Source organism: Setaria viridis, chromosome 4 (genome assembly GCF_005286985.2).
Source record: "Setaria viridis chromosome 4, Setaria_viridis_v4.0, whole genome shotgun sequence".
Classification (NCBI taxonomy): domain Eukaryota; kingdom Viridiplantae; phylum Streptophyta; class Magnoliopsida; order Poales; family Poaceae; genus Setaria; species Setaria viridis.
In genome coordinates this window covers 28993578-29008311 of record NC_048266.2, presented here as the reverse complement: position 1 = coordinate 29008311, position 14734 = coordinate 28993578, and the positions used below count along the sequence as shown (strand labels likewise).

The 14734-nt window shown below is 45.9% G+C and overlaps 1 protein-coding gene across 1 annotated transcript; it reads right to left on the bottom strand.

The window, feature by feature from the left end:
• Nucleotides 1-11585: 11585 nt before the first annotated feature.
• Nucleotides 11586-11960, bottom strand: LOC140222637 (BTB/POZ and MATH domain-containing protein 1-like). The gene has a single exon (XM_072293463.1). It carries the CDS (start codon nucleotides 11958-11960, stop codon nucleotides 11586-11588), a length of 375 nt encoding a protein of 124 aa, XP_072149564.1.
• Between the last annotated feature and the right edge of the window lie 2774 nt (nucleotides 11961-14734).

Sequence of the window (14734 nt, the reverse complement as noted above, 5' to 3'; positions counted from 1 at the left end):
TAAAGAACTCGAATCGATTCGTCTGCCTCTCACAGTTTGAGACTGCTTGATCGCTATGCTACACTGAGTAATAAAGGAGTCTGATGATGACATGGTCTTGATGTTAAGCTTATATACATAAAGTTGGATCTATGATTGCTTAGTGTAAGTTGCCAACATAGACTGGTTAATGAACTTAGAATCTGAGCTAAAACTTTGAAAGCAAGGACCTAACATAGTCGCTTTTGGCAAACAAAACCCCTCAGCCAAAGAGCCTTGCACGTCTAGAAGTGGTGAAGTAGCTTTTCACCAGTCGGTTAAGTCTTGTTGAGCTTAGCAGCTCAGCCTTGTTTGTGGCTTCTCTTTTTAGGTGAAGTTGAAACTTTAGAGCTAGTTGTTGGCACTTGGCCACCCCAGCTTCCTCCTGGGTGGACGGTCGAGTGGGATTCTTCCTCGGACGGCGAGGAATGGGATCATTGATGTCCTGTCTGGCCTCACCAGGGACATCCGACCCCGACGATAGCTTCCGCGATGTTTTTACCTTCTGTTGTTTCCTTCAGAACTTGTAAAACTCTGATTTTCAAACAGTGTGTCATGAAACGTTAATCAAATGGTGGATATGTTGTATTCTATGGAACCACTCACCTTCGTGTGAGCTATGCTAACTCGGTCCTGTTAAATGGTTAAATCGGATGAAATCCGATGGCACATCGAGTTAACTTGATTAAGGCATGCGGATCGCGTGTTAAGCGACTTAACCGTGCTTTAGTTGGGTTAATCCGAGGTGTTCCGCCACAATATTCTTATCAATGCTTGCTAATTTGTCGCAATAGTGCTTAACATTCCTTTTCACTTGAATTTTGAAAATAGTCATTACGAAATTCTTATAAATTGAGGATCTGCCTGTCCTTAATATTTGCTTGTGTACAATGTAAACAATTTCATACTGAAGATGTCATTTATATCATATTTGTGTTAGTTACCACTTTAGTACCCCTTAATTCTCAAATGCATTGACTTCTCATTTTTGTTCGAAACCACCTTTTTCATCAATGTCTATTTCCTTGTAGGTAAGTGATAATCTTATAATGTTTTGCAGGATTTGAAACCACTCAGGGCTAGAGTGCACTCACCACTTAGGTGGGATGAGCGGTACGCGGAGTACTTGCAAAGAGCTAGATTTTTGGATATTGCAGTTCAGGTTGTCGCGGGTGTCCCTCCAATGGACGGACCAGTGTTGACCGCTATGGTCGACAGGTGGCGTCCGGAGACTCACACTTTCCACCTCCCGTTTGGAGAGATGACCATCACAATGCAGGACGTTGCTATGATACTCGGTCTTCCACTGGAGGGGCATCCAGTGACGGGAATTATACAGAACGAGAATTGGCGTGACATGGTAGCAATGCATATTGGGATTAGGCCGCCAGAGCCAGAGGACGGAGACAACTCCAGGAAGACCTCCGGTGTCAGCTCCGCATGGTTGTGGGAGCACTTCAACATGTGTCCGCAGGGAGCAAATGACGAGGTTGTGCAGCGATACGCTCGAGTTTGGCTATGGCACTTTGTGAGCACATTCCTCCTTCCTGATGCAGCTGGGAACACGGTGTCTTGGATGGTTGTCCCCATTTTGGGTCAGCATTGGGACAGCATAGCTCTTTACAGTTGGGGCTCAGCGGTTCTCGCCTTGCTGTACAGGTAGCTATGTGAGGCTTGCAGGCGCACTGCGAGGGATTCAAATGTTGGAGGGTGCACCTATATGCTGCAGATCTGGATTTGGGAGCGAATGCCCGTGGGTCAACCTTGCCGTCTCCGTGTCGATGTAAGTCACAACGGCTAATTCCCTTTTCTGCGTTAATGTTCGGAAAGCTGTTGTATCATGTGACCAATTGGACTTACATGCAATTGCAGCCATGGCATCGAAACGATGCTCATCCCACATTCTATCATGTGTGGAAGCATGTGCAGCCCGTTCATGGCAATCCTGATAGGCGCTACAGGGCCTACACAAACGAGTTGGATGTTGTCACGCAACACCAGGTAATTTGCTCACCAGAGTTTTTTAAGCTCTATTCCGTATAATGACAGATGAAATAAGTATTGCGTACAAATTTTTTAAGGTTGAATGGAAACCGTACGACCGTGAGCAGCTAAGCCAGATCATATTTTCACCGACGTGCTACAGAGACAAAGAGTTGTGGAGGTGCACGACTCCAATGATATTGTACTACATCGTAGAGTTCCATATGCCGCATAGGGTGATGCGGCAGTTTTGGAGGATGCAACCGTGCCCTCCTTTGGAATTATCGACTTCGCAGCAGCTGCATAGGTATGCAGGAATCAATAACTACTGGAGGTTATTCGATACACGTATTGAACATGTTATACTAATACTTCACTAATTTGTGATGCAGGATCGACCGCAGAAAGAGGTATAAGGAGAATGATTGGAGGGTAAAGCATGCTCAGTACCTCATCATGTGGGAGAATAGGCAAAGATGCGATCCTGAAGGTGGGCCATACTGGCAAGCAAGACCAAACAATGAGTACATATGATGCCTTGTCCGACTCGTCTGACAACATAGCTGACGTGTACGACACGGTGACACGCTATGGGACATAGCCTGAGCGTGCACCTCTCCACGACTGCATGGTAAGATTTCGGTTTGTAATCATAGTATCGTAACATTGAGCACTCATGGGATGAAAACTATGCATACAGGGACAACAGCTTGCAAGGCTCACAAACGAGAGCGTGTAGTCGGATCCGGTGAGGGTGTGCTTCATCAATTCGCAGAGGTACAAGCCCAACCAAATTTCACTTATGCCCGTACTACCTTCGTAACCATATCAATATCATAGTCGTGAATATATGCTGCTTACATGTTGCAGAGGGTTCGAAAAAGCTGCAGGCGAATGGCCATGAAGATGAACTGCATGTCGTCCTCAGATGTGCACCACGAGGTCAATGGCCAGGGGACTTCTTCAGGATCACGTCGGACTCCACTGGCGACTCCCCCCAAGGCTGCAACACCATCCACTGCTGCAGGTCCTAGCAGGAGGTCATGAGGCAAGGCACCCGCATCCCCTCAGGCAAGCGAGGACTCTGAAGGTGAGCAGTCCGAGGATGATGACCCTACATATGGTGAGGAACTGGAGATTTTCGGCATGATCGATGCTCCACCTGTGACTCAGACGCAGGGAGAGTTCAGCCAGGTACATTCACAAGTTTCCCCAAATTCAATTCTAGATTGTTAATGTTCACTTCCCGAGGTGTCATACACCGGCATGCTTTCTGCCCAATTATTCCATAGGAACCTGCACCTCATACCCGGATGCCACGCCGGTGGCGTCGTTCCTGGGACCACACCGACGTTGGCAGTGCCAATGTGCTGCCCACGCATCCAAGGAGGGAGCGTCGCCCAAGAGATCCTTTTAGCCCTCCGGTTGAGCGGCGGCCACGACAATGAACGTTGCATGCCTCAAGTGTGATGCACTAGGTGTGCAATTTATGTTATCTGTGTGTGCAAGACTGTTGAAACTGTCACGTGTGTAAAAGACTAAGTTGGATGTTAGTTTCATTTCTGTCCGTACAATGGTATATGTTTGCTTCGTGACATACTTGTGCTTCATGTATTTTTTCGTAAATTTTCATACTGGTAGGCTACCGCATACTAGAGGAGAGAGGGAATAATTTCATGGTTGAAACTAGTTTAAGAAAAATTAGAACAAAAAAAGCTATTTAAGTTTCATCAGCCGGATTGCGCATACCACTAAAAGTGGTTGCCACGGCAGCTGAGTCAGCGGAAGTCTAGCAGCCTAGAAAACCTACTGGAAGTTTAGTGTATTTGGCGCGGCACCTCACCCCTACCGCGCCAGGCGGAGTGGCGCGGCAGCCCCCACCCCCCTGGAACCTACTGGAAGTTTTATGCATTTGGCACAGCACCTCACCCCCGCTGCACCACACCCCCTGGCGTGGCAGCTCACGCCTCCCGCGCCACTCCGCCTGGCGTGGCAGCCCCCTCCCCCACCCCAGCAACCTACTGAAAGTTTAATGTATTTGGCGCAACACCTCACCCCTGCCGTGCCAAGCGGAGTGGCACGGCAGCCCCCACCCCCCTCGGAACCTACTGAAAGTTTTATGCATTTGGCGCGGCACCTCACCCCTGCCACGCCACACCCCCTGGCGCGGCAGCTCACGCCTGCCGCGCCACTCCTCCTGGCGCGGCAGCCCCTACCCCCCCGGAACCTACTGAAAGTTTTGTGCATTTGGCGCGGCACCTCCCCCTTGCTGTGCCAAGCGGAGTGGCGTGGCAGCCCCCTCTCTCACACAACCCCGCGAACCTACTGAAATTTGCCTATTGAAATTTGTAGTCTGCTGGTGCGGCAGGCCCCCTCCTTTTTCCATGCGGTCGATCTTTTAGGTCCTTTTAGGTCCGCGGAGGAAAATTCGAATTATTTGGGAGAGAACCTAAAGGAACCTCAAGGTGACCACGGCTGATCCTCAAAGGTAATGGATGGAAAAAATATAATGTCGTAATAAAATTGACGGGAGGAGGCCGGGTCATTCACATTTGAATTGATGCTCAGAGGCGAATAACCATTACAAAATTGGAATAGCGAGAATAGCGAGCCTTGTGATAGTATATGCAAGTAACATACTATCAAAATGGAAACATTGACCGCAACCATGCACGCAAACTCAATACAAATAACATAAACATAGTTTTTGACAACTAATCGTAGTTCTCAGAATAAACATAAACATAGTTATCTCATAAATGAACATAGTTTTGACAACTAAAGAGAAACATGATCCAGCTAAATCAACACGTTCATCTAGTCCGAGTCACCTTCATATAGTAACTCATCATCATCATCATCCCCGGCAATAACAACTTCCTTCCCTTTCTTATCGACATTAACCTTACCAACAGGTAAATCGGCAACAAGAGCCTTCATCGTCTCCATCTGTGCCTCTTCCACTTTTTGTTATAACTCTTCCATTTCAATCCTTCTCTTTCTTGCCCTAACCTGCTGCAAATATTCTTCCCATGAACCCTTAGGGTATTTCGCATTCGGATCAACCACATAACCTAAGCGATCTCTTTCCTCCCTCAACCTTTGTTTCTCCAACTCCCTCTCCTCCTGCAACTTCCTCCTATTTTCTCTCTTCTCATTTTCAGTTAGAGGTTGTGGATACATGGATCTATTTTGCCTCCAATACTTAATAATAGTTTCCCTCGCATAAAGTCCTTCAGGCTCCACTCCAGTCTCATGCACCATATCTTGATATATTTTCCCCCAAAGCAAGTCGCCGTCAGGGATAGGCACATCATACTCCTTCCTAATCTTTTCTATAAGTTCTTGTTGTTTTCTTGACTTCCATGGTTCCGATGTATTACCCAACTTTAATAACAAATCACAACGACTAGAAAAATCTTCCCAATCACATGTCCTTCCCTCCTGCAACAACAATTTCATATTCTTACAAATTTGAAACAAGTTCCAACCTTAATAACACATAAGAGACGAGTAGTTACTAACCCAGTAATCGCCATGTGCATTTCCAAAGAACGAACCATATCCAAGTTCAGAAGGCACCACACCTTGTGTTGCCAATATACCACACTTGCATCTATCACTAGGAGAGGACACACATGGCCACGGTGCCTTTCAACTCTCGAACTCCCGCACTTGCTCCTCCGTTGGCCACATTATCATTGGGCCATATATATACTCATTGAAATCACACAACGGCTACCCATCTTGCAAAAAAACGGTGATGATATTATAAGTGACCATATATCAATAAAATTATAACTGCTAGCTACACGTCATACTAATATTCTCATAATAAATTTACATGAGTCTTTAGCGAGCATCAAAAGAATGGAGTGAACTTAGGTGGAACCTCTAAGTTAGGACGCATAAGCTTAGCAGGAACACAACACTTGCACATGGGAGGATCCCTCACACGCCTACAAGCAGCCTCCTGCTTCTCCTCCTCGGTCATCCTAGGTGGGTTTTGTGGAGGAGGAACCCAACGCCTAAACTGATGGTATGGTTTAAGCTCTGTGCTATGATATGGGAATAGGCGGATCCTAGGATCATATTTGTCAGGTTCATCGATCCACTAAAAGAAATCACAAGGTGTGGCAGGCATTGGATTAAAAGTCCACTTGCATAAATAGAAGGCTCTTCCAACTATCTTTGGATGCCTTGATTGTTTCACCTCTGCTGCCATGCCACATCTACAAAGTGGTACCGGAAGGGCAGGAGGTACGGGACCAGCAGCATTGGACTCGCCCACATAATGCACATACCACCTAGGCCGCTTGTATTCACAACCAAACGACGTCATCTCACCTAGACATGAAGTGCCACAAAATTAATACACAAATAAACTTTACACACATAATCCATACGAACTATATACATCATTTTGAAAAAATGTAAACACTCCATCTACAAAATACAAACACTTAACCATATCAACTATAGCAACTATATTAAGGAACAAAAATATGAGACAAATTAATTGAACATATAAAAAAATATACATGTCATGTAAACTACACAATTGGATGAATATATACCTAAATCGAAACATTCAACAAGTTCTACACGTCAATATCGCGGGCAAAGACTCAATTGCATCTAAATGATGTATCATCTAACACTAAACACCATTGCATTTCATTCAACATTAAAATGATCAACCTAACCCTAAGTCATCTAAACATCCTCCGATCTACCAAATGCAGCGATAAAACACGAGAAAAAGTAGGGGGATACCATCCACACAAAGCGGTCACCAATCCTCAACTTTCCCCCACCGAAATCGTTGGATTTTGGGTTGATTTGGGGCTGGGGCGGCGAGGGGCGGTTCAAGGAGCTTTGGGCGCGGGTCTGTCTGGTGGAAGAAGAAAGGAGGAAGGGAGGAGGAAGGAGCCGGCGCGCACGTGTAGTGCAGGCGCTATCGCGCTGGGCGGGCTGGCGCGTCAACATCAGCGCCCACCCTGCGTGGCGAGTCACCGCGCCAGCGTGGCAGGGGCCCGCCGCGCCAGTGCATGTGGCGTGGCAGAGGCTGCCTGCCGCGCCGGGCGGTCTGGCGCGGCCAAAAGGGTCATCTGCCGCAAATAAAGTCTGCCTGAGGTTATTATTAAAAATAAATAAAAAAAAGGTTAATCACATTGCTCTCTCTCTCTCTCTCTCTCTCTCTCTCTCTCTCTCTGTGCGCGTGCGTGTTTATTTTCAAATACAATACCCATATATGTAATATCTATATATGGTCAATACTAGAAATATGAGGATTCGTCCTTCACGTAGTACCAGATGACTTTTCATGTGGTACTAACGCACAAAATTAGTACCGGGTAGAAATTTTCGGTCCTCAGAGGCTTTTTAGTACTGGGCAATAACACCAACCGGTACTAAATAGTGATATTTGATTGAGTTAGATATGCTTTCATTTTGAAGTAATCCGTGGAGAGGCCTTTAGTACTAGTGACATTTAGTACCGGGCGGTTTTATTGACCGGGACTAAATGGTACTCCACAGGGTACTGGTGTTATTGCCCGGAACTAAAAGTCCTGGACCATTTAGTACCGGTCAATAACACTAGCATCGTATGGAGTACCATTTAGTGCCGGTTAATAACACCACTCGGTACTAAATGTCACCGGTACTAAAGTCCTCTCCACGGGTTACTTTAAAAGGAAAGCATATCTAACTCAATCAAATGTGTTGTGTAGGTGAGATGGTAAGGAAGGTTCGCGCGAGGCTTGAGGTTGTGTTTTCAAATCCCACAGACCGCACACATGCATATTACACGTGAAATTGATGTGACTTGCGATGATGCGCATGTGCGGGGACTTCCCGGCTATTCGTCAATTTTTTTTCATTATTGTTTGGGCGCAAAACTGTTTAGTATTGGTCCGTAACACCGACCGGTACTAAATGGCGTATTTAATACTGGGCATTTTGGCCAGTACTAAATGGCGTGGCCTTTAGTACCGAACAAGTGATATTGGTCAAGTGCCCGATGCTAAAGGGGGTTACTAACCGGTACTAAGGCCCTGTTTGGCACAGCTCCACTCCTAAAATCTAGCAACTCCATCAAAAAATTCAACCAAACACCCCAACTCCAAAACTCCATGGAGTCGCCAACTCCATGGAGTTGTAGTTCAAATGGAGGTGGAGTTTTGGAGCACCTCTTTTGCTGCTCCAGAAACCACTCTTTTGAACCTCCTTGTGGAGTTGGTGGATAATTACCCACCAATGCCACTGGTTATGGAAAAAAACGTTTCGTTCTATTCCACTATTCCCTGTCCCGCGCCTCCCTCCGTCACCTCTGTTCTCACGACCGTTGCCCGAGCCCCGCCGCCGGCCGCACCTCCCGTCGCCCGCCCTAGCCTCGCCGCCGGCCGCACCCCCCGCCGCCCGCCCGAGCCCCACCGCCGGCCGCCCCCACCATCGCTCACCCTAGCCTCGCCGCCAGCCGCACCCCCCGCCGCCCGCCCGGGCCCTGCCGCCGGCCGCACCCTCCCGCCGCCGGCAGCACCACCCACCTGCTAACGGTGCCTTCCCCTCCTCTTCCTTCGGGTGACTAGTGGGCAACGGCAGAGAGAGGAAAAAGAAAGGAGGAAGAAAGGAGGGGGAGAGGATGACAAGTGGGGCCTGAATTGGGGGCAATAATGGCAGTTAACACTGAAATCGATTTTTTTTGAGCTGAGAGTACCCATCTAGCCAAACACCCCATTTTATTTCTCGAGTTCTGGAGTGGAGCTGACTCTACCTGGAGTTTTGGAGTAGAGCAGCTCCACCCAGAGCTGGAGCCATGCCAAACAGGGCCTAAAGGTCGATTCTCCAGTAGTGGGTTGTGATGAAACTTATTTTTCCATCCATATTCATAGCTTTTCTCTTTTGCATCTCACCGTTGTGTATCTTCCATGTATGTTTAATTTAGATTTTAGCTTGATCGTCTCTTATTGCATCCCAAGTGTCATGAATTTAAACTTTAAAATGTGATCTTATGAGGGCTTGATTGGCACGACTCTAACTCATGAAAAAATGGATCTACCTCTAGCTCTTCTGGTGAAGCAACTTTTTCTAGCTCTAACTTGTCTTGTTCAGAAAACTTAGTATAGCTTCTCACTACATGAAATCTTCCGACCTATGACCAACCAAAAAGTGTCACAAACATGTTTTTTGCGTCATAAACCATGATTTATGATGCGGGAGTGACGAAAACCCTTCGTCATTAGTCGAGCGTCATAAACTGTGGCTAGTGACATTCCTTATTTCGCTGCATCACTAAGATTATGACACCTACAAATCATCAAACAAAAACATCATAAATTGGTTCATACTGTTTTGCCACGATGGACAGAATCTGATGTGGCATCCGATGTGGTATGATAATTGTGAAAAATTATTTTATCATAAAATGAATTTGGCCCATTTATTATTGGGTCGAGCCCAAAATTGTTCCCATAGGCCAATGTTGTTCAGATAGCCCAAAATTGATTCCGGTAGGCCCATTTGTTATTGGGTTGAGTCCAAATTTGTTCCCACATGCCAATGTTGTTCAGATAGCCCAAAATTGATTCCGGTTAGCCCATTTGTTGTTGGGTCAAGCCAAAAGTTGTGCAAATTGTTTGCGGCCCTTTTAGTCCCGATTTATGAATGAAATTGACTTTTGGCCCAATTATATGTGGGCTAAGCCCACTTAAGGCAAACATAAATTTAACCAATCGGGCGTAACAAATAATTGATTTCATTTCAATTCCGATCCGGTTGGCAAAATAATAAAAAGAACACACATATTTATGTATACAAGAAAATAAATTATTGTTCCCCATCAAGACAACCACTACCATATTGTTCATCACATATCATAAACTATTACCAGATAACTGTCTCACAAAGAACAGCGATTAACATAGCTGCATCCAGGTCATAATCTCAAGAGACAAAGTAGAGCATTGATCTTAACCTCTTGTATAGGTTAGCAGTCGATGAAAGAGTGCTTCACTATCTTGTGTTACCTTCTTCAATTTCTCAATCTCGGCTGACTGCAATTTGAGAGATGATTCTGATTCTTCTGTTTTCTTCTAAAAGGTAGCTAACTCTTCCTGGTGAGCAACAAACCGTTATCAAAGTTTTACCCCATCTGGTTTGTTGGCGTCAACTTGCTCTCCATCAACACTGCTGCATAAGGATTTGGTAGAGCTTCTTGAGTATTCCGTTGCCTCGTGAGGTTTTTTTAGCAAGAAGCAGCATTGATTTGAGAACTTCCATCTAGCAACAGTGGATCCGAAATCAGATTGTGATCTTGTGATAGATTTAAGCTAAGGAAAGAAGGAACATCGATAATCATCATGTGTTTAGTTTGTTACCCTGAAGCTAGACTGAATAGGAGCGACAACAGATGTTGACCCTTCGGCCGACTGAAACAGCAAGATATAGTCAAACTTCAGTTGATGCACTGGTTTAAGTATAAATTAGGAATGGACAAATAACCAAGCATAAGAACTTGCGGGAATGGTTGAGATCATCTACAAAGTGAAACAATTTCATCTATTAAGTTCTATAAAAATAATTATTGATAAATGTGAAAGATATAGGAGATCTAGTGGAGCAGTAATTTTTCACCAACTCCCGCAATAGGGTACATCAAATCCACATTCACCAAAGCATGCAACTACAATATTGAAAGCCAAAGAGCATGGGAAAGCAATCTAATAATTGAATTTAGCAATACGGGGAGGAGGCCGCTAACCTGACGAACCTGATGAGAAGGAGGTGCTGAATGCCGCCTCGATGGAGCAGTCTGGGCATGTGCCGCTTCCTTAGTCTTCTTCGCACGTAGTTGAGCACGGCAGCCCCCGGTGGCAGCCTCGGGGAAGCTGATGGAGCGACAGCCTCGAACCATCTCACAGCTTCAAGCCCGTTGTTGAGGAAGCCCACCGCTCATAGCGAAGGTAGCCCGCTGCAAGTTCAGCTTGACGGCGCTACCGAAGCCGCACTTGCTACTGCCATCGCCGTAGATCTACTAGGGATATTCGGAGGGAAGAGGAGAGGGCACTACTTTTGGAATTACCAGGCGGGACGTGGGAGGCTTGGCTCCCCTTTTTTATTTATATATAACAGGGGAGGACCCGGAGGAAAAGCGGGAAATTCAAAATTTCAGATCCCGCCTTTGTGGTCGGTAGCAGGAGACGAAACTCTTTGGAAACCGCCATGAGACCTAGGTCATTAGCACGTTGGACCGCTAGGGACTCGGACCCAAGCATCAGTGACCTTATGTAGATGAGTGGTTTTAGAAGGGAGTTTGGGACAGTCCATGGCATCATGGTATTGATGAGCACTCCACGGATTATCCTCCTTGGTAGATTCATGTCTGCAGGATGATCCGACTATTGCATTACAAATGTACTTCAGTTCAACAAACTAATGTACCGTTTTGACCGTTTACATGATAAAATACACTTAAATATACATTAAAACTACAGCGGACCCTGGCAACAGCCTCCTAATCTCTACTCAACATTCTTTAAAGCAAGCATGCAGATCCTCTTGATAACTACGGGAGGGTGGTATCACACAAACACAAAATCCTCTGTGAGAATTCCGTACGGCGAGATTAGCGCTATGACAGACATGTACTTCTCCTGTAATTGGGTGCAGTTAGTCTCAAATGCCCATCGTAGCAATGTGGTCATAGTTTTCTCATACTCCATGTCCCACATCTTTGACGCACAATGCAGCTTCAACCGTTCGACGCAGTACATGTCGGTGAGTGAGAGTAACACGGGCCAGGTGTTGATAAGGGTGTCACATAAATTAGCCTCCTCCGGGAGTGATCCTTCGTAGACGTATTTGAGTAGCAGCGAGAAGCCAGCAAAGTTAGTGTCTTTAATTGAAACAGTTTCTGACTTTGACTCCACTCCGCTACCATAGAGCAATGCCTCCATCACACGAGATAGTGCCGCCACATCAGCCCGTCTTGCTCGAATCACCTGGCCACCTATGTCGAAGATGACGTCCACATGGGCTTAGGCTGCAATTATTGTGCATATGCTTCTGCCTACTGATGGAGGTGGAACTTCAATGCAGTCGTCCTCCAGTACTGTAACAGTGCAGGATATGTTTACACAACCAGAATGGTCCCACACACGCTCAATCTCATGATGCCCCACAAGGCAGTTAAAGCCATGTTCTAGATTCCCATTCCTGAATTCAAGTTCCTTTAAATCTTGAACTCAAAATGTATCATCATAATCTGTTGCATCTCCAGCCACCGCACGGAACAAGAATCTTACCTACGTGCAAGCATTCATAGGGTTGACCATTGGAGCGTATATGTGAGCATGTGTATTCATAGCAATGGGACACCTACCTTTTGCGTGCTGTTGATCAGAACGAGGATGATGGAAATGCCATCTGGTCCTGCTGTTGGGTACCATAGATCATGAATACCCGTAGGGTAGCAACGTATCCTCCATTGACGGCCTCTGATCATGAATGTACTGGATTCCCAATAGTTCCTTCTACTTTTGCTTCCGCGATTGAGACTGAGAAGTCTACTTGCGATGTAGGGAACATGGTAGTGTGTAATGCCATAACTGCAAATGACAATGATCGACTCGTGGATACACTGCCTCTTATAGGTGGCAGTGTGTCATTTCGAAACAGCCATTTGTGAACGTCCGTTACCAGTCTTGAATCGACATGTCCCTACAATGCGGTCATGAACGCCCGTTACCAGTCTTGAATCGACACATCCCTATAGTGGCTGTCATGAACGCCCGTTACCAGTCTTGAATCGACACATCCCTATAGTGGCTGTCATGATTCCCGCCCTTTGGTGGTATTTGGTCTGCCATATTCTACCTAGGCTTAGTCGCATCGACCAGTTCATATTTTTCAGGCTTCGCTGGCATGCGAGAATCATCTAGTGCGAATCCATACCTTTGGCAGACCTTTTCAGCCATGCACCACAGATGAGTTTGACTAGTCATGACATCCTGCACCGTGCGTCTGACAACGTAAGGACTATCTGACCTTATCGATTTGTGCAACATGACAACAATTATTCTCTTTCTCCAGATGAACGGTGGTAACATCTTTCTTTCATTTAACTCACATTCAAAAGGGAACCTATGGCTCATATTATTGCATGAATTGTTTCGCATGAATGTCTTGTGTTGTATTCCGAATAGTCCAGTGAAATGTACACCTGCATATGTCGGGCTTACACCGTGACACCTATCGTGCACACATGTAACCAATGTGCAAAACTGAAGATTCATACCTACATTCATGGTAGGCTTAGGCCTGAATATATTCTGAGCATCTCACGTTTTTCATTGCAACTTTGGCCTAACACACCGAGCTCACGTGCCTGTCGTAGTGTTCAATAAATAGGTGGCGCCTTGACCCATCAGTTCACCGTCTTGCATTGTTCTATGTGGGTCTGACCTTATTGCCACATGGGTCACACGCAATGGACCATTTGTGACCTCTTGTTCCATGCGCATATGCCATTTCACCTGCATGGCTGTAGGATACTAGGGCAAGGCATCGTGCTTTAGAAGAGTATCTGCGCTAGAATAGCCGTTTTGCTGAATTTCGTGCTGCTGTGGGGTTGCCATATGCCCATGAATGTCGTGCTAGTAATAAGAATGGTCATGTTTATCTATGTTCTAACACAAATTGTTGTATTTGTGATTGGTACGTTGTCATTGCCCAAGATATCTTTACCGAGGAAGAGGGAACGTCCGTTGCTACGTTTAGAACTGACCGGATGAAAGCTGAATAAATAGGACTTCTTGGTCTTACAATAGTTGTGTAAAGTTCGACAAGGGGGAAAGTCCATTATTAGGCATTTGAATAGACCAGATGATAGCACAAGCAATAGGCCTTCTTTGTCTCACAACAGTTCTGTTAGGTTCGACAAAGGGAAAAGTCCGTTATTTAGTTTTTGAACAGACTGGATGAAATTGTTACCAATAATAATACTACTTAATAAACCCATCTTACTAGAAAAAGAAAACCGCATCGTACTTGTCTCATAGGAATGTCTTGTGTTGTATGCCGGACAGTCCAAGAAAATGTACACATGCACACGTTGGGCTCATCCCGTGACACCCGTCGTGCACACATGTAATCGATGTGCAACACTAAATATTTCATCCTAGATTCATGGTAGGCTTAGGCCTGAATATATTCCAAGCATCTCACGTTTTTCACTGCAACTTTGGCCTACCACACCGAGCTCGCGTGCCCACCGTAGTGCTCAATAAATAGGCAGGTGCACAACGTCCTTGCAAGGCAACGCCTACACTCATTGGTTCACCATCTTGCATTGTTCGATTGGAGGTATGCGAGCTCATTTTCTTGTATATCTTGTTTCTATATATGCATGGTATTGATATGGTCAGCATTGTAACCGTATGGTGCCTTTGTTCTTTGTTTGTGTATGTAGTGGAGAATGGATAGACATGGAACAGACAGAGCATGGAACTTGGAGGAGTCGGAGAAGTGAGAGCAGCCTGCCCCATGGCACCTCAACTGTAGCCAGCTTTGATGGTAGCTGTGCTTCATTCGCTGGCAATGGCACCTCAGCAGCACCCTATCCACATGGCACCTCCGATTCAGCTGCTGGCAACAGCACCTCAGGATCAGCTGAACCTCATGGCACCACCTTTTCACTCGTGGCCCAGGCCTCCACTAGATGAATTGCATC

What these genes read in the sequence shown, in the direction of transcription:
- LOC140222637 (XM_072293463.1), bottom strand. Translation starts at nt 11,960, where the DNA reads ATGGAGGCATTGCTCTATGGTAGCGGAGTGGAGTCAAAGTCAGAAACT.